This window comes from Anguilla rostrata, chromosome 8 (genome assembly GCF_018555375.3).
Source record: "Anguilla rostrata isolate EN2019 chromosome 8, ASM1855537v3, whole genome shotgun sequence".
NCBI classification, from domain to species: domain Eukaryota; kingdom Metazoa; phylum Chordata; class Actinopteri; order Anguilliformes; family Anguillidae; genus Anguilla; species Anguilla rostrata.
Window position 1 is genome coordinate 43691830 of NC_057940.1, and position 24687 is coordinate 43716516.

The window sequence follows — 24687 nt, forward strand, 5'->3', positions numbered from 1 at the left end:
AATAATTACATCATATTTAATAGTAAAAATTTGTCTTGCTCCCACTCATAGCCAACAATAGGGTACTCCTTAATTTCCATATTGGAATTGATTTTTTTCTTCATATGCCTAGGCCTATTAATCATGAGTGGCACCCACAAATCAATTAGCGCCATTGCACTTGCAATTGATCAGCTTATTAACATACACGCTATATGAAGGGTTCACATTAATCTCCAAGCAAATGTGACAATGGCATATTTAGCTTTGCTAGAGGATATTGCTGCCCGCTCCTTACGGAGAGTTGTTGCCCGCTGACCAGGAGGTACCCACAATTAATTTATCATGCACAACAGCACAGTGGGAATGCACTTACAGGCAGGAGCCGTAAAAAGCGGATGGCTTGTTAGCGAGCATCTTCTAATCATTTAATCAGTTTTTACACTATTCTATTCAATTGTTGCTAAAATCTTCTCCATCTTAGGTGACCGAGGATATGGTCTGAAAACCTGGCTGATGACCCCACTTGCCAATCCAGAAACCCCTCAGGAGGAATGCTACAATGACATTCATGCCCACACGCGCTCTGTGACAGAACACACCAACGGTCTGCTCAAAGGCCGTTGGATGTGTTTGGACGCAGCCAGGGGCAAGCTTCTGTATACCCCTGAGAAGGTGTGCAGGATCATTTTGGCCTGCTGTGTCCTACATAATATTGCAGTGGCTTGTGGCATTCCTTTGCCACCTGGACCAGAACCGCTGCTGGATTACATGCCATGTGACGCACAGCTGAATGCGGGACCTCCTGGTAGGGCTGCGCTCCAGGCTCGCCAGCAGTTAATTCAACGAATCTAATGGTTGGTCAACAGGCCTAATTAACAGTATCCTACTACTATCTAAAATTTACTCCTTTTCTCTACCGTTTTAGAACAATGGAAATAACTGACTTTTCGATGTTAGGCCTGACATGTTTCACCTTTTACTGGTTCTACTTGGCAGAGACTAAACGACTAAACACCTTTTTTTTAACACTGCAAATACCATGTACAGTGGATACTGTGCTGTACGTCTGTTACATTTGTATATGCCTATGCCACGTTCAGCTAAACCATATCCACGTGGGGATATTTTTCTAGGCTACATCAAATGTAATTAATTAATACAGCACTTTGTAAAGTCCAGATAAATATTTTATTGATATATGCAATCATCTAGATATGCCATCATCAAACAGAACGGTTTAAGACGAGCATTATTTGTCTTAACGTCTCATTAATTTCCCTTAGGCCTTCCACCATGTCCCTCATCACCTCGAGGATAGCCACCTGGTTCTGGAGAATGTCGTTGGTCAGGACCCGGGCGGGTGGCCTGCGGGATTCTGCTGGCCTGCCAGTCTGGGAGGTCGATTCTGTGGATGTATTTGTTTGAGAGGTCGACGGCATGACTGCTGGATTTGTTTGAGAGGTTGATGGTGTAGATGCAAGATTTGTTTGAGAGGTTGATGTAGATGCAGTATTTGTTTAACAGGTTGATGTAGATGCAGTATTCGTTTGAGAGGTCGATTATGTGTTATCCTTGTTGGCATCTTCATCTACAATTAATAAAAAGAATGTCAATTAATTTTGCGTTGTTTAATTTTCATTTCAGCATTTAACTAGAAGCTCAGCCTAAAATAAGTTGGGGCTTAATAATTCAGAAATAAAATACATTACCGCTCTGTGTAAGTCCTTGCTGGTTGGCTGTGTCATCACTCTCACCCTCATTCCTTGAACTAATTCCACTCAAAGCTGTGTCACCAATAATAGCCCTGATCCTCTCACCCTTGGGTGTGAGGTCAGGCAGCCCTTGTTCTCCACCAGTTTGTTTCAGCTTTTGTTCTGAGATTCTCTTTTTGGCATCAACTTTTATATTGAACCCCTTTTTTTTTTTACTTCAGCCAAACTGCATCCCTCAGCAGACATGGCATTCACTGCCTCAGTTATTGCAGCCCAAGCCTCATTTTTCCTCGCACCAGTTACTACAGTGGAACGCCTTTTTCTGGGCTCAACTTCTGAAACAATCACTTCTATCTCTACATTAGTAAAAATGTTCTTTTTTTACCTTTAGGGGACATGATTCACCTTTCTATCTCTCAGCCATGCTTTGAGCCTGCAACAGGACCGTCCTTATATGGAGAAATCGGGGTGTTGCGTTATGCAAATAGAAAATTGTGGGCACGCGCCTATAAATTAAGAATGATGCAGATTCACCCACATGCGCACGTGAGTAAGAACAAAAGTGGCTGGTCCGCACGTGTCTTGAATCCGGCGGTAATTTTGCTGCAAACTTTTTCTGATTGCCTTGAAAAACAATGCATGGTCATACTGAAAATGAAAGACATGACAATTTTTCAAACCAAAAATTAGTGAATTGCAATCAAGAGGAACAGTTTACCAGCAGATTGTTTACAGCGTGAAAGCAAGCTGCAATAAATATTTCTTGCACCATGTATTCATATATGTTCATTAATTTGAGTTAAAACCTGGTCTAGGTTGGTTTAAACACACATGCATTATTCAACACCAAATTGTACAGTGCCAAATGTTTTTATTGACACTCCCCCTATTGTGCCACCCAACCCATGTTGATGCATATGGTTTTATTGCAGACCACGAAACTCCCAAACCTGGGGTAGGCAACAAATATTTAGCTTGCGCAAGACAAATGTGGCTATTACACTTACGTTGTCACCAAAATGGAGGCCTAAACTCCAATACTGTTCCACTCTGTTGCATTCTTAAAATTTAAACTCGCATTATTAACAAATTAAACACTCTCAGATGATTATACTGCCAGTTCATACATATATTGAGGAGTTGTAAACCTCTTGTAAAACCATTTTCCAGTATGCATTCAATTTTTTTTTACTACTTAATTACTCTCAAATTCCTCACAGTAAGGACAAGAAAATGAATCCAACTGGCAGCCATAGCTTAAAATCTTACACTATATCGGTCATGCTCTGTTGAGGAGGTCAAATATGCAAAGCACCTGACATGGGAAATAAATCATTAAACATTCTTGGATTTCCTGAGAAATAATAGACCATTAAAGGCTTACCATTATGACAGAGTCAATGAAACTCTGCTCAGGTCAACGATAGCCACAAAGTCCTTTGTGATAAAAAAAAGTTCAAGAAAAGGCTGAAGGAATACAAGGAAAGAAAACAAGAACATCCTTGTTGCATACCTTATCAGATTTTTTTTAACCACAATTCACTGCATTGGTCATCGCCTCCCACTCGTTTATCTTGAATGACCTCATGGTAAGCTGCTATTCAAGTTGCTTTTCTGTCTTTCAGGGAGTAAATCACAGACAAATGACAGTTAGGGAGCCCGTTCAGCTTGTGTATAAAACCTGCTTTGGGGCAGAAAGCGGCAGTAACATGACATCTTGATTGAAAATGTGACAGATGCTCAGGTGGTTTACTGCCAGACCACCACCATGTATCTGCCTTGATTTTCGTGGGAAACACTCCACAAGGAAGGGGGTAGGGGTTCGTCATCTGAGGTTCTGTAAACACTCCTCTCAGGGATAATTCCTCTCACTGACTGCAGTGATAAGGGGTACCTAGCCCTGGTCACTTGTTTTAAGAATGGCCCTGATAACTAAATGTACCAGGATAAAATGAGGAGAGGGCAAAACAAGTGTCTGCTTTCAATAGGCCATTGTTCAGGGAAAGCAGTGACAGTTTCTGTATTTGCTGGAACCCACAACTCTCACACCATGCTTTACAGATTTTAACAAAGAAAGGAGAGAAGGAAACAGAGAAAATATGTGTTCTATGGCTGATCTTAATATTACTATTAAAAATATTCAACATAATTGCATTATTTTGTTCAATTTGCCTAACTATTGTTTGTTTTTCTAATGTGTTGCATTCGTTAAAGTAAAAGCGATTTTCCTTAATCTTGGACAATTTGTGTGGAATGCATATCAATTTACAGTGTGTTGCAGGCTCTGACAGCTGCATCAGAGCTTAGCGCTTTTAAACATACCTTGGGTCTTCATGAGGTCAGAAAGTACAATATGTTGTTAGAAATATAAGAAACCAGAATTAAAACATACTCTTAGATTAAACATAATTTTGCTCCCAATTTCTACCTTTCTAAAAGTCTTATTTTATTTGAAAATACAACCATAGTGTCAATCACAACAAATGTTCAAAATGGGGGTCTCCTGGCATTTCATGTTTTGGATTCTTTCAGTGACATCACTGCATGCAGCAGCCATGAAATGTGGTGAAAGGAAACCAAGTTTCAATCAACCTTTAATAAAAGGTAAAAGAGGAGGCTTTTGACGGACAGCGACATTCTAAACTTTCAGTAAACTTGACCTGAACTTTGCCTTCTTGCTTGAAGGGGAAACGTGGCACTTTGACAGGGCACAGATCCTTGCCCTGCTGTTGAAATCACTCACAGGAATAGTTAGGCTAACTAAGAATGACTGAAGGGACTCTCACTAACGCATTAGGGTGCCATTCTCAAAAACCATCACAGTTATGACATCGTCTTTCCAGACATGTCCCATGCTTTCCTGTTTAAAGAATCAATCAATTTCTTTTTCCACTGGAGGAATTATTCAAAGGTTCTATGTTGCAGACTAAACATTTTTTTCATGACAGGCCTCCATTCAGTTTAACTTTTCTTTTTTCCCCAGATAAATGGCTTAGTGCTAGGCTTCATGCTCATTGCACCTACTGCATTTATCATATTTAATTTGGAATCAACCTTATTTACCAGAATAGAGGAGGTTGCTGAAAATGCCATAGTTCAAATCAATCAATCAATCAATGAAATTTTATTTGTATAGCGTATTTTACAGCAGTTGTCACAATACGCTTTACAGACAACCCTGGCCTAAACCCCCACAAGAGCAAGCCTAAGGCAACAGTGGCAAGGAAAATCTCCCTGTGGCAGATGGGAAGAAACCTTGGAAGGAACCAGGCTCCAGGGGGAAACCCATCCTCCTCTGGTCGGCTCAGGGTGCCGACTGGTGACCAACATGTCAGTCAGTTTTATAAGGTTTATGATGTGGCTCAGATGATGGGTGGGGCCGGGTGGCGGTGATGGGGAACAGCAGGTGGCGACAGATGTGGGCAGGGTGGAGGCAATGACGAAAGAGGGGCTGGACCGCAGATGTGGGGGAGACCAGACGACTCTCAAAGCACTCTCGAGGGTTGGGGCAAGAGCCCCGCCGGCCCGGAAGAGTGGGGAAGAGGGTAGAAACGGCAATTAGGGAATTTGCAATATAGCAGACAGTGGGTAAAGTGGCAGTAGTATGTATTGGGGGGACCCCGCCAGGAGTAGTATATGGCTGCATAGCTACTAGGACAGGGATGGAGAGTCCATGCTGTCATGAGGGGGATACAACCATACCCGCATATCAAGAGCCAGCCCATATAAAGTCGGGTCACAGCTGATGACATGTGACAGTAAGGAAAGGATTGCCACCTACAAAGCTCTATGACTACAGGCTTCTCGCACCCTGTCTCCAGACTACAACTGATTATAAGCCTGAGCATAGAGGTGCGTTTTTAATATAGATTTAAATATTGAGACTGAGTCTGACTCCTTTATAAATTTTGGAAGCTGGTTCCACAGTAGTGGGGCCCTGTAGGAGAAAGCCCTACCACCTTTTAGGTTTTTGGAAATTCTTGGGACTACCAAGTAGCCTGCGTCTTGGGATCGGAGTGACCTTGTGGGCTTTTAAGGTAGGAGAAGGTTAGATATGTACACAGGTGCACGTCCATGCAGAGCTTTAAAAGTCAGGAGCAAAATCTTGAAATCTATCCTATGCTTAATGGGTGAAGCGACGCTAGTACTGGTGTAATGTGCTCATACTTCTTAGTTCTGGTCAAGATACGAGCAGCTGCATTCTGCACAAGCTTGAGACTCTTTAACAAGTTATTAGGGCAGCCAGAAAGCAGGGCGTTACAGTAATCTAACCTAGACGTAACAATCGCATGGATCAATTTTTCAGCATCCCCAACTGACAGGAAATGTTTCATTTTAGCTATGTTGCGTAGCTGAAAGAAGGCAATTCTGGATATGTTTTTTATATGGGTGTCAAAAGATAGATCAGCATCAATGGTGACACCAAGGTCTTTAACGACCATATTAGGTTCAGCCAAACAACCATCACGGTTTAAGGTGAGAGTAGACAATTCCTAAATTCAGATGGGAGCAGAAAATTTGAAAGCATCCAAACCTTGATATCTACAATACAGGCTTCTAACCGTGAAAGCGGCAGTGCTTCGCCAGGTTTCATTGAAATATAAATCTGAGTATCGTCCGCATAACAGTGGAACTCTACGCCATGTGCCCGGATAATATTGCCAAGTGGTAGCATATATAGCGAGAAGAGTACTGGTCCTAGTACTGATCCTTGTGGAATACCGTATTTCATTATTGAGGAGCTGGACTCTTCTTCTTTTAATTTGACAAACTGTTTCCTGTCACATAGGTATGATCCAAACCATGCGAGTGCCTGTCCATGAAGTGCAACACAGGCCTGGAGTCTGTCCAGTAGAATTCCATGATCAATTGTGTCAAAAGCTGCACTCAGGTCGAGGAGTACAAGAACCGACAGAGAGTTACGGTCGGCTGACAGTAGTAAATCATTTGTAACCTTGATAAATGCGGTTTCTGTTCTGTGGTGGGGTCTAAACCCTGATTGGAATACTTCAAGGATACCGTTAGAGCTAAGGTATGCACTTAGTTGCTTAGCAACAGTTTTCTCCAATAATTTTGATAGAAATGGAAGGTTTGAAATAGGTCTATAATTTTCCAATTTATCAGGTTCTAGGTTTGGTTTCTTCAATAATGGCTTAATAACTGCCACTTTTAGTGATTTACATATCCTGTGTTAATGATTTATAGTATATGCTGGCCTAGTACCGGAAATAGTTCTTTAATCCAATTTGAAGGAATAGGATTGAGTAGACAGGTCGTCGGTTTTGAGGACATAACTAATTCGGATAACTCGACCATGCTAATGGGTGTAAAACAGTTTAGTACCACTGTCTGTAAATCTTCCTGTTGTAACCAGGTGCGGGGCTGTTTATTAACATGAACAGGAATAGTGCATGATGGAGACAGTTCGGAAATCTGGTCTCTAATAGCCTCAATTTTCTGTTCGAAAAAGTTCATGAAGTCAATGCTGCTAAAACTCTGATGATTGTTTTTTAGTTAATTTATCCATAGTACTAAATAGAAATTTTGGGTTATGTCTGTTTTGTTCAATTAGTTTTGAGAAAAAGGCAGATCTAGCAGAAGCAAGAGCTTGCTTATACTGAAGAAAGCTGTTTTTCCATGCAAGATGAAATATTTCTAGCTTTGTTGACCGCCATTTTCGCTCTACTTTTCTAGTAGACTGCTTCAGGGCCCGGGTGGTATCGTTGTACCATGGAGTGTCCATACTTAGGCGCTAGACTCAATAAGGACTGATAAATAGCTGCAATGCCTCCCCCTCTGCCTGATGGACGTGACACCTGAGTACCTATGAAACCCACAGGAGACGCTTCATTAATTGTAACATATTCATCAGGTCTTAGCCAAGTTTCAGTCAGATATAATACATTGAGATTATGGTCTATTATCAATTCGTTGACAAGATCTGCTTTTGGAGCGAGTGATCTAACATTTAAAAGTCCAATTTAAGGATGGTTCACTATGATTAGTAGCAACATGCCGTGTTTTTATGACAATTATGTTATCCACATCAATACCACGGTTAGCTTTACGTTTGGCATAGATGCGTGGAACAGACACAGTCTCAATATAACAGATATCGGATTCTAGTTTAAAAGTATTAGTTAAAGGGGCTTTTGAAATACTATTTCTGTTGGCTAGCTCTGAAACGCACCTTGCAGACAGAGGCGTAGGGCCATATGTCTGGGACACAGGTATAAAGAAACGAGCAGGCAAACACGTACGGTTAGAAGCCTGCGGCCTGGCCGGTGCCCTGATGGGGTGTCAGGATCTGGCCTTACTAAGACTAGCAGCTATGTTGTTCGATAGGACACGAGAACCACTCCAGCTCGGGTGGAGTCCGTCTCTCTTCAGTAGGCCAGGCCTTCCCCGGAAATCAGGCCAATTATTAATAAAGCCTATGTCACTAGATGAGCACCACTCTGACAGCCAGATATTTAGCGAAGATGGCCTACTAGAGACCTCATCGCTCCTACGAGCTGGAAGCGGGCAAGAGCAAATTACTTCCCGACACATCTTTTTAGCCACTACACACACCAATATAAAATTATTTTTGGTGACCTCTGATTGCCTCAACCGGATGTCGTTTGTGCTGACGTGGATAACAATCCTAGAGTATTTTTACTTTTACTTTTACGTTTACTTTTATCCAGCACTTTTAAATTTGCCTCAATGTCGGTGGCTCTGGCACCAGGAATATACTGTACTATGGTCCCTGGTGTCTCTAATCTAGTTCCTGATGCCTTACAGATTTATTAATTATACACTCTACTTGAATGACAGAAACACTGCTGGGACCTCTTTGAATGCATAAAGGACATTTCTTCCTTTTGGAGGCAAAGTGGCAGTGCTCTTTTTTTGTATTTGTCAGTTTAGTTTGTAAATAGAAAGATTATGCTTCTAATGGAAAGCTGTGTGGACCCCCAGACCCCCCACCACCACCCATCTTGCCCCTTTACCTGTCCCACTTTTCACATTGAATCCCACATTGAATCCCACAGAATGAATTCTCATTAGCTAAACAGTATATGAGACGTTCAAAGACTGCTATTGTTTCATCTCGTCAGTGGCCAGTGGAGGTTCAGAAGAGCAAACTCTTGTACACGCTGGGAGTTGGGATTATAACATGAGTAACCTGGGTACCAATGTGAGAAGAATGCACATGAATGGCACATAGTGGCACTTGCAAAATGGCCATTGGCTATGCAATTCCTAGAATTGTGTGTTCTCTGGCATGGGTTCAGCATTGCCATGACCAACCAAAGAATTAGGAGCAAATTGTCCACTCAGTATCTAAATTACTTGATCTATACCACTCTGCAGTCAGCAGGAGCAGCAGATTCACTGTGACTACAGCCTTTTCAGTGGTGACCATATCTGAAACACAGAACATACACATGAAGTTTTTGATCAATGAACCCAAAGAATAAAAAAAATTCATTTGGACCCTGATTAGCAGGCTTAATGTAGTACAAATATTTTGGTAATTTATATTGTAGAGTGGCCAAAGACAAATACATTACATTACAGGCATTTAGCAGACGCGCTTATCCAGAGCGACTTACACAACTTTTTTACATAGCATTTTACATTTTATCCATTTATACAGCTGGATATATACTGAAGCAATTCCGGTTAAGTACCTTGCTCAAGGGTACAACAGCAGTGTCCTTACCCGGGAATCAAACCTGCGACCTTTCGGTTACAAGCCCAGTTCCTTACCCACTGTGCTACACTCCATTGATACAGATTCAATCAACACTTGTGCATTAAATGAAAGCCTTACTTTTTGTTGGAAGAAAAATTAGTTCATTTGCTACTGCTGGAGAAATGCTTAAAATAAAAAAAATCTGATATTTTGCCCAAGATTCACTAAAACAGAATATCTTGGTTGGAATACTTGTAATTATGATGAGAACGATTAAACCCTTAAAACCCAATGGCTATGAAATCAGATGCTGTCATCTAACAATAACATTCTCTTAAATTATTGTAACCCATATACCATTGTATAACATAGACTCTCTGCTCTTTGATGCAAAAGCCCAGTTTCAATTGGTAAAACCACGAGCAAAACAACAAAAGAAATAACAAGGCAGTCCCCTTCCCCAAAGGAGGGCTGAAAATGAAAAATACTCAAGTCAATTATATGTGATTACATTAATTATGATTAGCAGAGGTTAGCTGATTCATTAACTTTTTATGAATTGAAACATCACAACAAAAAAAAGATTATGATTGTACTTCACAGAAAATGCATACACATTTTTATTAGTTCTGATAAAACAGTATTTATTATATATACACCTGAAAAATTCAACCCTCTCTATGATCTACCCATTGTGACTTTTGCTTTTAAACCCTAAATACATTACAGTAATCTTACAGTCTGGTGTTCTTAAAGCTCGTTTACATAGCTTTCTAATGTAGCTTATGGCTTACTTCTAGCTGAAATTATGGCTCAACTATTCTGTTGTGTACCGAGTAACTTTCACATTCCATTTTCGCATTGCGCGCTAGAGATTGCTTAGTGCATGCTTTATCAATTGTTCATCAGAGCTTTGTTTGTCTATCAGCAAATGCTTGCATAAAGGGCACTACATTATTGTAAATATGACTTTATTTTATATTTTTGTAAAAAAAAATTCCCTCCCTGCAGGATCTCACCCTGTTGTGATCAGGAGGCTCGTGCACCTCTTTAACACTATGAGCTACACCAGTGGGTGGAAACTCCTGGCATACTTTTCCACTCTGGACAGGCCTAAGGTGAGAAGTCAGCACAGTCAAATAAACTGTTATTATATAGAGTACTGCTAGCTCATATATGTATGTCTATGTATGTTTATCTGCGTGTGAGGCTGTTGATGAAAGACATGGATTCCCTCACTTCACATTTCCCTGTGAAATTTGTTTGTAAGCTCTGATAACTAATAAAAAGGATTTTAGGAGGCTCTGCCTCATTTCATACAGCCAAGGTTTGCATGTGCAAATTACAGCAGCCTATGTATTACTTACAAGCTTGACTTACAGCAGTCTGATACCTGAGTATGGTCAGAGTGCACAGCAAGATAAAACAAAGTGGTTTGATTGTTTTTCTAAATTAATTGAGTTTCTGTGATAAGTAACCAATATGAACACATTTTGTACATAGACGCTCTCCAAAAGGACACAATTTGACTGAAATACGGTGGTTAGTCAAAACGAGAGAATGGGTAAATTTGTAAAATGGGAACATTTTTTGTGGGGTTCCAGAGGGCACAACCCTCAATGGAATTAGCTTTGGGAAGTGGAATACGGCTGGGAAAAAAGATATACACAATATTCCAATTTGGAGACATACACAATATTCCAATTTGGAGATGTTTGGTGTCATTTGGAAAGGTTTTGGCACTAAGGCCCACTTTTGGGAAAAGCTTGAAAAATTTTAATGCTTTGTTTAGTTCACTCCAAACTTATACCCCGGTGTTGTATACATCCTTAGGTATGATTTCAAAATGAAATCTGGTTTCCTTCAGTATCAGAAGTGCATACAATCACAACAGAATTAAGAAAATACAAAATGTTTTTTGGATTACTGTTTGTATGAATTGAGAGCTATGACAGTGAACTTAAACCACATTTCTAACATTAGGTAGCTGTATACTGCCATGCTGTACTGCATACATACTGTCTATCAATAGCACATTATTTTACATTATGTTACATTACATTTATTTGGCAGTTGCTTTTATCCAAAGCGACGTAAAATAAGGTGGGTATGCTAAACACAACCACAATGTCAACTTAGTTTTATGAATTGGCAAGAAACAGATGAATGTAGTATGCCTAGTTTAAGTGTTTTCCCCCTTGAGAACAACAAGCCTGTCTGTCTTTCTTGCTGCTTGGCTAGTTAGTTACATTTCCAGCTGACTGGCTAGCTAACATTAGTTACTATTCTATTCTATTTGGCACTAAGTTTTGCTAAGGCAACATTATTTATAGTCATGCGGGGTTTTTTTTTTTAATTCTGTCAAAAGTGTTCAGTTAATCTATCTTGGAAATTGACAGCTCTAACAAGCCATACTTGAAACACAATGGGGCTGTATTACTAGTAGTACACACTGATTTGCCCAAAATTTTAAGGACAAGAGAGGATACTGAAAACTTTGTTTACTGGCACAATGCCAATGAAGCCATCTTCAGCTGGCAGAAAAACGCTGCTCAAAGGTTTTGAGTAGTTTAGAACTGGTTGGCTAACTAAATTGTACCACCTTTCTGCAATTAATTTGATTTTGTTAACATTACATGTAAGTAATGACTACCATTATTACTGCTGTCTTAGATAGAGAGTTTGTCAGGGAATATGCTTTGCTGGGAAAGAAATACAAAGTTAAGTTGATTGTCTAAGACCTATTTAACAGGAGATGCTGCATTTGAAGGCTCTGTTAAACATGTAGTTAAAATGCTAGTGATTCTCTCGACATGGAAAAGTAACCACCAGAAGTATTTGTTTCTAAGTGTATTATTATAAATAGGACTTTAAGGCCCCTAGAACAGGGGTAAGTAAGGAGGGAGCAGAGACCACTGCCACATCCTGGAAGTGGTACTTATTGAGAGATGAGGCACTCAGCTGGAAGCCTAGCATTAGGCCTCCAGTCATCATTGACTCAGCCAGGATGTGGTAGTGGTCTGTTCTTCCTCACCCAGGGCTCCCCTGCTGGCTGAGCCAGACAACCCTGGCAAGGGGAAGAGAGAGCCAGAGTGGGTACACATCCTGAGAAGGATGATGGAGATGGACATAGCAAGATTGAGGATTTGCCTGGAGAGAGTAAAGAAGAGAGAGTCAATCTCCAGGAGAAGAGAGGAAGGAGAGGGCTTTAGTGGGAGAGAGAGGAGAGGAAGGAGAGGGTGCAGCAGGAGAGAAGAAGAGGGAGAGGGAATGCAGAGTGGTTGGAGGACAGAATGGAAACAGGGAGAGGAGAGTGGAATTTAATAGTACTTTCAGAATTGTTTTTAAATAGATGAGATTTTTTTGTTTAAAAAAAAAAAATGTTTTAATGAATTTTAAATTAAAGTATAATGTTTACACAGCCATTGGTAGCATTGCGAGATTCAAAGAGAAAGCATAAGCATTGAAGTGCATAATTTCAATAAAAATAAGAAAAACCCCGAGCTAGCTTGCCAGGCGTGTAGCCACAGGTAGGGACTGGCCTGTCCTAAAATATATTTTTTGCATTTTTAAGATAATGCATTCAATTTGTTTTCTGTGCATGTCATCTTTGTATTGTGGCCAATTAAAACTCTGGAACATAAAAAGGGTACTGCACAGAGCAGTAGGGTGGTCATTTATATAAAAAGTGCATTCCAAGTTAGTTTGTGAATCGTTACCTCTCGCAACATGCCATCAATGGTAAGCTATAATTATATAGTTACATTTTTCATGTTTGTTTACAAAAATGGTTGGTCTTTTAAAGTTGTATAACTGTTGATTTTCTCCCTGTGCGAGGGCATGCTACATTGTAGGATGCTTGATGGTATAGGTTCAAGTTTGCTGGTCTTGTTCTTCCCTTGACGTTCCCTTGTGTACATTTCAGCGGTCTGGTTTTAATTTTCATTTCCTGTTAATTTGGGCTAGTAAATTAATTATTATGTGCCTTGCAGAAGGAGTTGCATTGTTGGTTTGGGTGTATGTGACGGCTATACTCTCCTTGTTGTGCACTTAGTCTTGCTGTAATATTGATTAACAAATGAAAAACATATTTGCATATTTTTTTGCACCACCATAAGGTACCACCATTATGAAAAAAATAGTTATTTCTGTCAGTTTGCAAGTAAACTAGTGAAAAACATGCATTTTTAAATATCCTCTGTTCCAGAGACGCAGCATTAAGATGGGCTAGCACGACCACTGGGCTAAACGGAAATGTAAGGACCACAAACAATAATGGCTAGTAGAGCAGAGTCATACTTATACTCTGACTAGGCAGCCAGCCTTACAGTAGCCAATGTATTAGTGCAGTAAACGTGACAGTGAAACACCACAGTCATAATCTGACATGTAGAAGAATTGAGAATGCCTATCCCCATTTAGTACAATTATGAAAACAATTAGGTGTCATTTCACTTGTTTTAACTGTAATGAATGCATTAAAAATCTCTTAGGATCCATCTGGTTCTTTTAGAGAAACTTGTGGAAGCTGATTTTTTGAAAAGTGCATCATTCTCATGAGGCTCCTGGTGGATTTTAAAGAAACTGTACCAAAAAGCTGATCACCGCATTGTAATCTGTAATCTGTAATGGATAACTGTAATACATTAATGTGAATTAAAGCTACCTTATCTGACCTCTGTTCTGTAGTTGTTCCAACGTCCTTTGGTATGCAATTATTGTGCTTCGCTTTGGACAAAGTCGCAACCAAGTAAAATGTTGTGTAACATTATTACAGTATTATACTCCAGAGGTATAGAGTTAGAAATAAGTTTTTGAAATATTTAAATATATGCTGTTTTTATGATCAGTGAACCCTGATGAGGAAGAGAGATTTTGCTAGCTTAGTTAGTGAAGTTGGCTACACATAGCTAGATAGCATACAACTCAGTTCCTGATTGAAATAAATGCTGGTGAATTACCAAGCTAGCTGAGTTGCAACTTTGAACAGTAATAGCAGTTAACATATGGAGTTCACTAATTCAATACAAAAGCTCCCCAACCTCGGGCATCTAGCTGCTTAACATAACCAGCTAACTAAAACTAAGTTACATACAGCTCCAAAAGAAAACAGTGAGCTTCAGCTGACATCACTGCAGAAAAGCAATTCCTAGGTTGACTAGCTATTGAACAAGCCCAACTTTCTTTTTGCTTTGCTGCATCTTAGCTTCTTAGCATCCATCATTGCAGCAGCTAACAAGCAACAAGTACTTCTGGAATCTGATCCCAAACCACAGCTCTGTAGCCACGCCCACCCCTCCCCACACAGAAAAGAGTCCCACGCCCAGAAACGTCCCAAATTTAGAAAGACAAATACAGGTAAAAGGTGCAGGAATTTTGTGAAACTAAGTAAAGATATGCGCATTTACTTTTGAACTATTATTATAACTTATTAACTGTTAGCAAGACACCCACTGTTTATATATACAAATCACTTGTCCTCTTTTACAAAGGGTCTTCAGAAAGATGCTGCACCACCGGGTCTTCATCATCCCTTTCGCCCTCTCTACCACATACCTGCCTTTGGAAAGACGCTGGATGTACCTGGCCTGAACTGGAGTTTGGACCAGCTACCTGAATGTGGTCATGAGGCACATAGGTGCAGCCAAGCAGGGATATCCTCCATCCCAAATGACACACCATCCAGGAGGTGAATAGAGTGGATAGGTGCACAGAAACTGATCTCCATCGCAGGACTTGTGCATCATGTTTATATATATATATAATAAATACTGTTTTATCAGAACTAATAAAAATGTGTATGCATTTTCTGTGAAGTACAATCATAATCTTTTTTTGTTGTGATGTTTAAATTCATAAAAAAGTTCAGGTGGCTGATAAAATTGGGCATTCTACCAGCTACAGTGGCTGGTGAGACAAAAAGTTAATGAATCAGCTAACCTCTGCTAATCATAATTAATGTAATCACATATAATTGACTTGAGTATTTTTCATCATCTATCATGTAGCCTATCATGTAAATGACTGAAATATCTCAATGTATTTGACATTTGTGATTAAACTATAAATTGTTTCTGATAGAACATCTCACTATTTGTGATTTTTCACTTACATGTTCACCTTATTACTAATCTGATGGCATATAGCTTCACAGATTTAATGCCTTAAAATATAGGTAGCTAGCTATCAGTAAATGTACATTGGATTCAAATTCACATACAGTGCTTTAGGAAAGTATTCAGACCCCTTCACTTTTTCTACATTTTGTTATGTTACAGCCTTATTATAAAATGGATTAAATACCCCGTAAAGTTGGATAGATTGATGAACTAAATTCATTATTAATCATATACTGCTGCCTATGTGCACTGTTCTGAGGGGACCTAAAGCTGGGTAGCTCACTTAGATAGCAGTAAAACAATTGGGACACATACAGTAAACTCTACAAAGGCATTTAAAAAAATTATTTAGCTTTTTACTCCACAATTTTCGACTTGTAATCAAACAAATTCACATTCGGTTAAAGTGAACACTCTCAGTTTTATTGAAGGGCATTTTTTAATACATTTGTAGAAATTGCAGTGCTTTTTATACATAGTCCCCCCATTTCCGAGCACTACAATGTTTGAGACAAATGGCTTCACAGGTGTTTCTGATTAGTTAGGTGTGTTCAGTTGCTTCCATAGTGCAGGTATAAAGAGCTTTCAGCTTCCAGTCTTGATTCTAGGCGTTTGATTATTTTTATTATTGGCATTTGTCAGCATGAGGACCAGAGTTGTGCCAATGAAAGTCAAGCAAGCCATTATGAGGTTGAGAAATAAGAATAAACATACACCAAACCTTAGGCTTACCAAAATCAACTATTCAAAACATAATTTAGAAGAAAGAAAGCACTGGTGAGCAGAGTAATTGCAAAGGGTCTGATAGGCTAAGGAAGACCCCTACAGTTGATGACCAAAGAATTCTCCCCATAATGAAGAAAAACCCCCAAACACCTGTCCAACAGACCAGAAACACTCTTCAGCAAGCAAGTGTGGATGTGTTTGTGACTACTGTCCGCAGAAGACTTCATGAAAAAACTACAGAAGCTACCCTACAAGATGCAAACAACTATTTTGCCGCAAAAACACAAAAAATTAGCCGTAGCACCTAAAAGACCCTGCAGAATTCTGGAAAAAGGTATTGAGAACAGATGAGACCAAGATTCACTAACACCAGAATAAAGGCCAGAGCAAAGTATGGAGGACAAAAGGATCTGCCCAAGATCCAAAGCATAACACCCCCCGCCACTGGCTTACTTGTCTTCATTGATGATGTAACTACTGATAACAGCAGCAGAATGAATTCAGAACTGTACAGAAGCACCTTATCTGTTCAGGCTCTTTGTGATTTCTGAGCTCACCAGTGCTCTTCTTCCTAATGAAGTTCCAAACAATAGATTTTGGTTAGCCTAAGGTTTGGCCCATTTCTCTGACTGTTTTTTTTTTATTCTTATTTTTCAGACTCATAATGCTTCCTTGACTTTTATTGTCAAAACTATGGATTCTAGATACTTAAAGCTCTATTATACCTGCACTAAGGAAGCAATTTAACACACCTGTCTAATCAGAAACACCCGTGATGCCATTTGTCCCAAACATTATGATTCCCTGAAATCGGGGCACTGTTTATAAAAAGTGGTGTAATTCCTACATGGTGAAACCAAGATGTATAAAAACATCCTTTAATGAAAGCTGACAATCTACACTTTAACAACATGTGAACTGTTTGATTACATATCTAAAATTGTGCAGTACAGAAACAAATCAAGAAAAGAAGAGTCACTGTATATGAATTCAAATATTGAAACAAAACATTGCAACAACAATAGTTACATAAATATTTAATATCCCCATGGGCAACTTTGGAGACAGATACTGTAAAGATCTTAATGTTGTTAAAAATCCACATTTCTACAAGCGTAATGCTTTCCTGTTGTGCTTAATCAATTCATTTCATCTGGTTGTACTCGCCTACCTATACCAATTTGGATACAGTTAAGTTGTACGACACTGATTTATTTTGACACTAAAGTTGGCCAAACAACAACTAAAACCAAGTAAATCCATCCCCCATTTTATTTAACCTTAATCTCTAATGTGAAAATAGTTCATCTGTTTCTATTTGACCTTGTGCATGTTGGGAATCTTGCGAGTTGGCAGTCCATTGAGGCTTTCTGGTCAGTGCAGAATCAATATTAATGTCACTAAAAAATGTAAATAAAGAACATTATGAACTAACCAAATCACTGTTAGTAAGCTTTAAACAAGAAATGTCAAAATAATTAAAAATAAAAACATTGGAATGAATTCAGAAAATAAGCAGGAGCGTTACCAGGGATACGGTCAGGAATGTCACTGTTTTCTCTCTAAGATGAATGATTTTATCAAAACAAAGCAAGCTACATTTATACAGTAAAATATATGTATTTAACTTTGGTCAATTAATTAGTTATGCAATTAAATATTATTTCATTTAGTCCCTGTTCTAGTAATCTCTTTGATACCCTAAACTCAGATATGTTGCAAATGAAGCTTTTTAGTGGGTGCTTGAAAAGAGTGCTTTTGCTCTATAAAATCCTCATTGGGCCTCATAGGTTAAAAACAGCAGTGCCTCTGTAACTATATAAAAAAATGTTTTCTCAGTAGTTAGACGTTTACATTCCTGTGAGAGAGCTGATCTAAGATTACACAACTCAATTAAGATACTGTAAATAAAGACAACTAAAGCAGTCCTTCACTTTCAGAGCTTCTGACGTAGGCATGCTGTAGTCTCCCATCTGCTCAGACACCAGAGCACTGCATTGGCCAGTTCCCCTTTTTAAAATTGCCCTAACATGCTTTTGTCGTGGGTATCTTGGGTTATTTTGGGTTTGTTATCTCTGCTTTCTCGCTGCGTTAATGCACTTCCCCTGTCGTTGGAGCTGACAGACTGACATTGTAGTGAAGTGAAGAATCTTCTTATATAGTCCAGCAATTGGGCCAATCAGGCACAAGGCAGTAACTGACCTCTGCTATCTGGGCCCTTTCCGTAGTATGCCCCCAGCTGCTTCCTAACAGTGGCTTTCTTGGTGTAATCCATCTTATTTCTACAGTGTTTTAAATATTGGTTTAATCATCCTCAAGGTTGTGAAGACGTTTCACAGGACGCATTTCAGAATTAGAGCAAAATTTGACATGTTTACTGAAGTCTTCCACCTGATTATGGAAGTCTTGTGTTATTTAATTTTTTAAAAATAACTTCTACTTCATTAATGTAAATTGGAGCTGTATATTGCAGATGCTGAAAATGTAAAGTTCTGCTTGAATGGTCCCAGTTCACAGGGGCAGGACTACCACACAAGCATGAGGTCAGGCAGCTTGTAAGATGATCCACAGTAGAGTCTGAGCCCACATCCTCAGAACTGGGGCCATGCTCTCTCTCACTCTCCCTCTCTCTGTCTTGCTCTCCCCCCTCTCCCTTTCTCTCCCTCGCACACACACACTCAGGCACATACACATACCCCCAGTCACTGACATTCCTCTCTAGTCACTGTGTGGGGAAAGGACAGAGCCTGTTTGAAGCCTGGCGCTACGCTGGAAAGCCTCTCACTAAAAGGCAAAGAGGACCCAGAGGAAGAAGGAGCAAGTGCCTTTTGGAACCCCCACAGGACGACATACCACATATATACTTTATATAACACACTCTCTCTCTCACACACACACACACACACACACACACACACATGTACGACAGCTACTATAAAACATCATATCTATATTTACATAGTCACAATAGAACACATGTGCAACATTTCCTGGAAAATTTTGAGTTTCCCCAAAAGGCAAGAGTCCGGAACATAGCTTGTGCATGACCAGAAAAAGACAGTGATGCCCTTTCGGACTTGGTTCCTGCTAGACTTGTGCATCAGTACTGTCCAGTTCAATGGACACTAGATGATCTGGATTGATGATATATCCGACAGTCTTCTGATTCAGTCAGTGGGGGGCGCATATTTCAAAGAAGGACACACATTAACGAAGATGCAATAAAGAAGACCTACTAAAGAAGCTAACTTTTTTGCCTTTTCCCTGTTTTCTGCGACAATGTCATGGGAAAAGTTTACCTGTCATTTGGTCTCCCTGGCAGCGCTCCTGATTGCAGTGGACTGCGGTGCTGCAGAACAGCGCAGGGGCGCAGAGGGCGGTGTCAGCAACGCAGGCGGCAGCGGTAGCACCAGCAGCAGTAGTAGGCGCTACAACCGCATCCAGCACGGGCAATGCACCTACACCTTCATCCTGCCAGAGAACGACGGCAGCGGCTCTGCCTGTCGGGAGGCCAAAGCTGGCGGACAGTACAATGCCAATGCGCTCCAAAGGGACGCCCCACAGGTAGAGCAAGAATTCTCCACCCAAAAGATCCAGCACCTGGAGCATGTGATGGAGAACTACACTCAGTGGCTTCAGAAGGTAAGAGATGCGATCCACCTGTGTGATGACCAGGACAAAGCATGAATTTATTTGCGGGTTTGGTAGTTTGTCTTTTACTGTGGGAATGTACAGAACATTGGGAAGGGGACATCTATGTCAGAGTGTAAATGCTTTTTTGGTTGTCTGTGCCTCTTGGTCAGTTTTTTGTGGTGAAACCTGGAGACCCTGGCAATGTCAGTTCTGGAGGCTATGTCAGTTCTTGAGAAGTAGTTCTTTGTGCTGTTAAGACCACTCGGAAGCTGAACATCTGTGTTTTCTGGGGGGATTGAGGCTCATGCTACTGTTCTTTGTGTAAACTGTGACACAAGAAACTGATCTTATGTCAGGGGCTCTTCAAGTAGTTTTTTTCCCATTTGATACAAGGTTTTACATTGTTATTGCGACCACAATTTGACAAGAACTAATATTTCACATTTTGTGGGGAATGCTTTAGGCACTAAATGTCTGACAATTAAAAATTCTCAAACTGCTCCAAATCAGCAATATCAATTGTGGTAAAAATCATTTTTGGCTATGATTATTTCAGTTAGACAGTTTAATGACAGGTCATTCTAACCAACTAGTCCTTTAAATAGTTGGTTAGATTGACCTGTAAAATACAGCTCACAGGTTTGTATGAGCCAAAAAACGGTTCTTAATTATGTTTTATTTATATGGAAGACTGAACTGTATATGATAGATGAATTCCATAATTAACTAACAAATATAGGATTCATTTTTAGACTGATATATCCTACCATATTGATTGTATTAGAAAGATCTGCCAATTTAGGTTACCTTTAATTTTACAATGAACAAAATTGGTCTCTTTCCAGACCTGGTGAAATGATAAAGAGAATAACATTTTAGCATTTAGTGAAATCCCCAGGCTGATACAGTGAACATTCCCAAAGTGTCAGGGCTTTCAAATACACTTAATTGTGTTACATTTTTCAATTAACGACTCAACTTTTTGTTCATACCCAACAAAAACAGTGTGTGATTTTTGTGTAAAGCTGAGTGGGTGGTTTAATGAGTCAGAGTAATAAATCCTACACTTTACTGTATGGTATCCTCTTAATTCATACCAAAGCTGCTTTTCAGAGCTATAAGTCAAAAAGTCAGATCTAAAAGATTGACTGCGCATGTTTAAAATCCATTCATTCATTTGTTGTAAAAGTTTTGCTTTCTCACCGGGAAATGTAGGCCATTTGGTGACAGGTTTGTGTCATATAGTAGATTATTTATTTCTTTAAAGTCTTGGCATAACATGAAACGACTAAATAAATGAGTATAATGAATGACCGATCACTTGTGGAGTCGGAGCTTAATTGCCCTTGACGTTGCCTGTATTCATTTGCAAATACTCCACTAATTAGTTGCCGGGGTACCCACCTTTATTGTCAGGGGTACTCTTTTGGGAGTTTCTGAATCTACAGGCTATTTCAATAGTACATTCTTTATTCCTCTCTCCACTTCATAGATGAATAATGCTGTGAATATTGCATACACTCTTAGAAATAATTTGCCTGCATTTTTTGGTTACACTACAATATCTATAAATATAATTATATACAATAATAATGTCCTGATTTATTTTTTCCTATGGTCCATAAACGCCATGAATATGCAATTTCACTCTGCTTTCATTGTACTGTTAAATATTTTGAGAGTGCATTTTAATTATTAAAACTGCTATTTAAAAAAACCTGCAATCAGAAAGTCATGAAAAGGAATTTGTACTGAAAAGGACTTTCACTACAGACATTTTACAAGAAAAATATAAAGTAGAGATTATGCATACAAACATAATTTATAATTGTCCAACACTATATAGTAGACCATACAGAGGAATAAGATGACAAGGGTATACTGTAGGTATATCATTGAGGGAGTAAAGCAGTTGCATCTTTATGTATAGTCTAAAGGGAGAGAAGACAGATGAGCTACAAACTACAGTAAAATTGCTCTGCTTCTGTACATCAGTCTGTACAGTGCTATTCATCAGTCAGTGAAGGTTATGGAAACACCAGGCTGAAATTCAGAATACATTCTGATGGACATTCAAAATCTTATTATTTTCTTGAAGATAATTTAACTTCAGACACAAAAAGGGCAAAGGCATCTACATTTTCTTTTGTAAATTACAGTAATCATGTGAAACTCTTGTAACAATGTAGGAAGCTCTGTAACAATTTGACAAATCTAGAATGTTTTATTGTTATCACACACAAAAAAAAAATTACATTTGGCCTCAAAAAACATCAAAGGAAAAGCAAAGGAGACTGATCATCTGACAAGAGAACCCAAAGACAGCGCTAAAGCTTGCTAGTACTGTTCAGAACATGAGGATGCAGTTAACATTTTTCATTCAGCAAAGGAGTGACAGTCCCTGAGAGTCTTATCTGTCTTAATCATATATGCTGTGGCTGCTTGTCAAATGGTGTGCTTAATGGTGGTCTAAGCAATTCTTGTAAATTAATTTGCTCAGGGTAGCGTACCCCTCATTTTTAGATGTATTGTTGCGTGGGGTAAATTAAGCAGGCAGCTGTTTGGAAGTATTAGTCGTACCAATCATTTACCTCTGGAATTCAACACTGCAAGGGAAAAGACAGCACTGATAACATTCCATTCCAGTCAAGAGTGACTTCTGTTTGCTGAAGGATTACTTCTCCACTAGGCATGTAAGAGGGGTAATTTAGCAAGATTGCCTCTGATCTTTTATTACTGGTTCAGAAAACTGTGGCCACTTGCACATCCCCCTCACTTGCATCCTATTTGCTGAATCCTGTGTGGTTCAGAGGCCTGGGAGGAAATGTTTTAGGTGTGTGCCAGGAATGAAGGAAAGTACAGTTCAAAAATCACTGGTGCAGTTTTAAAAAAGGAAAGTATACTTGATTATTTTTTTCTGAATACTTTTTTGTGTGTTTCCATACTTAATTGAATTAGCACATATTATTTTTGAGGCTGACTTGTATTTTGCAATATCCAAATACCCGAATCACTCTCCGGGTACATGAGATTTCTTTGTGATCCAAACCAAAGACACAACAAGAATATTTTTATATTAGAAATTTAAAAGAAAATAGACACTTTTCTCAGTAATGACCATTGATCACAGAAGCCTATGGAAAAGGAATAGACTTCCTTTTATTCCCTTTACTTGAACCATACATTTTAAAGAGGCTCTCAAAAGTACCCATCAATTTAATCGATAGAAGTGCATCATATACTGTTGAAACCACATTTGTGCACTATTTAAAAGCCAGGAGGTGGCAGAGTAAGTACTGTACTCACCAAATTGTGGTGTAACGGTAGAGTGAAATAAGTTTTTTCTGCATACTTAAGGCATTTTAATTTGAGATCAAAAGAAGAGTAATATGAGATAACAGTACAGTCAATCAGCTTTTATTTCATGATACATGCATGTAAATTCTGCCATTTTACGGAAACAGTTGTGCAAAATTAAGTTAAATGATTAACTTTAAAGTAAATCAAAGCAATTAAGTTTAATATTTGGTTGCATAGGCCTTAAATACACTAACTGCAGCAAATGTACAACCCGTCTCTTCTTCAGCAAGTTAAATGCATGCTGGATTGGATTTAAATCAGGTGATTGGGAAAGAGTGGTTTGATCATTGGGAAAGAGTGGCTTGATTTTCCACTCTTTCCCAATGATGAATGCGTTGATTGTGTAGGTAGTGTGTTTGGGGCCACTGTCTTGCTACAGTATGATGGGGCCAGCCAATGAATTCATCCTACTGCTGCCATCCTCTGTTACATCATCAATAAAGATGATTAAGCCTGATCCAGAAGCCACCATAGATGCCCAAGCCATACTACTTCTTCCATATTTCACAAATGTACAGGGGTGCTTTAGACCATAGGCTGTTATTTCCTTTCTTCAATCTTTTGGGTTTCCATCATTTTGGTAACAGTTTATATTGGTCTCATCTGTCCATAAACCTTTGTTCCAGAACTCGTCAGACTTGTGTTTTCTTGGTGAATTCTAATCGGGCCTTTCAGTTCTTGCTGATGATGAAAGGTTTCCATCTTGCAGTGTAGCCTCTATAATTCTGCTCTTGTAGTCTTCTGCATGTGGTGGCTTGTGATATTTTCAGCCCTGCGTTCTGTACACTGCTGGTGTTGACTCTGACCATTGTTTTAGGGTTTTACTTCGCAGCTCATAGGATCCGTCTGTTGTCAACTGCAGCTATTTTCCTTGGCCAACCTGTAAATTGTTTATTTCTGAGTCAAACAGTGGGTTCTTTCTTTTTCAAGACTTTTCAAAATGCTGTACTTGATACACCCAGTTTATATGCTATCCTTCTTAATGAATTCTTTTCTTCTCTCATCTTACAGATTAGTTGCTTTTTCAGCTTTTCATGGTTATTTCTTTGGTCTTCATGATAGTGTATGCCTCTGAATCCAAATGCAATCTTCACACATGAAAGGCTAAATAGACAATTGCTGCTCTTTCATTTGTGAAAAATCAATGCGAAAGGAAAACCCAAGCACCAATTAACACCTGTCAGTCATCTGTTTTTGATCATATTCATTTTTGATAGGTATACATTTAGGTATACATACAAAATAGCAAATTTCACTCTACCATTACCACACTTTTGGAGGGCACTGCACATACTGTATATCGTACGTACATTTTAAATACCCTCTCATGGAATGCATTGTATTGCATAATTCTTTCCTAGAAAAAATCTTTCCTACATAATTCTTTCCTGTACATGTTAAAACATACATATAATTAGAAGACCAGTCAATCATATGAATCCACAACAGATTTTTCCTTTGAATTTCATTT

At 39.1% G+C, this 24687-nt stretch overlaps 1 protein-coding gene and 2 long non-coding RNA genes across 3 annotated transcripts in view; 2 read left to right on the forward strand and 1 right to left on the reverse strand.

Annotated features, from left to right (window-relative positions):
* The window catches only part of LOC135261793 (uncharacterized), a 499003-nt gene that overhangs the window by 363920 nt on the left and 110396 nt on the right, over positions 1 to 24687 (reverse strand). The window lies entirely within an intron of this gene.
* LOC135260372 (uncharacterized) lies at positions 234 to 1529 on the forward strand. Its single transcript, XR_010331557.1, has 3 exons — positions 234 to 304; positions 464 to 836; positions 1266 to 1529. It is a non-coding gene; the product is annotated as an uncharacterized LOC135260372 (long non-coding RNA).
* The window catches only part of angpt1 (angiopoietin 1), an 85266-nt gene continuing 79435 nt past the window's right edge, over positions 18857 to 24687 (forward strand). Inside the window, exon 1 of the mRNA XM_064348402.1 lies at positions 18857 to 19865. Coding sequence (XP_064204472.1) covers positions 19503 to 19865 — 363 coding nt within the window. The 5' untranslated portion in view covers positions 18857 to 19502. The remainder of the gene's footprint in view (positions 19866 to 24687) is intronic.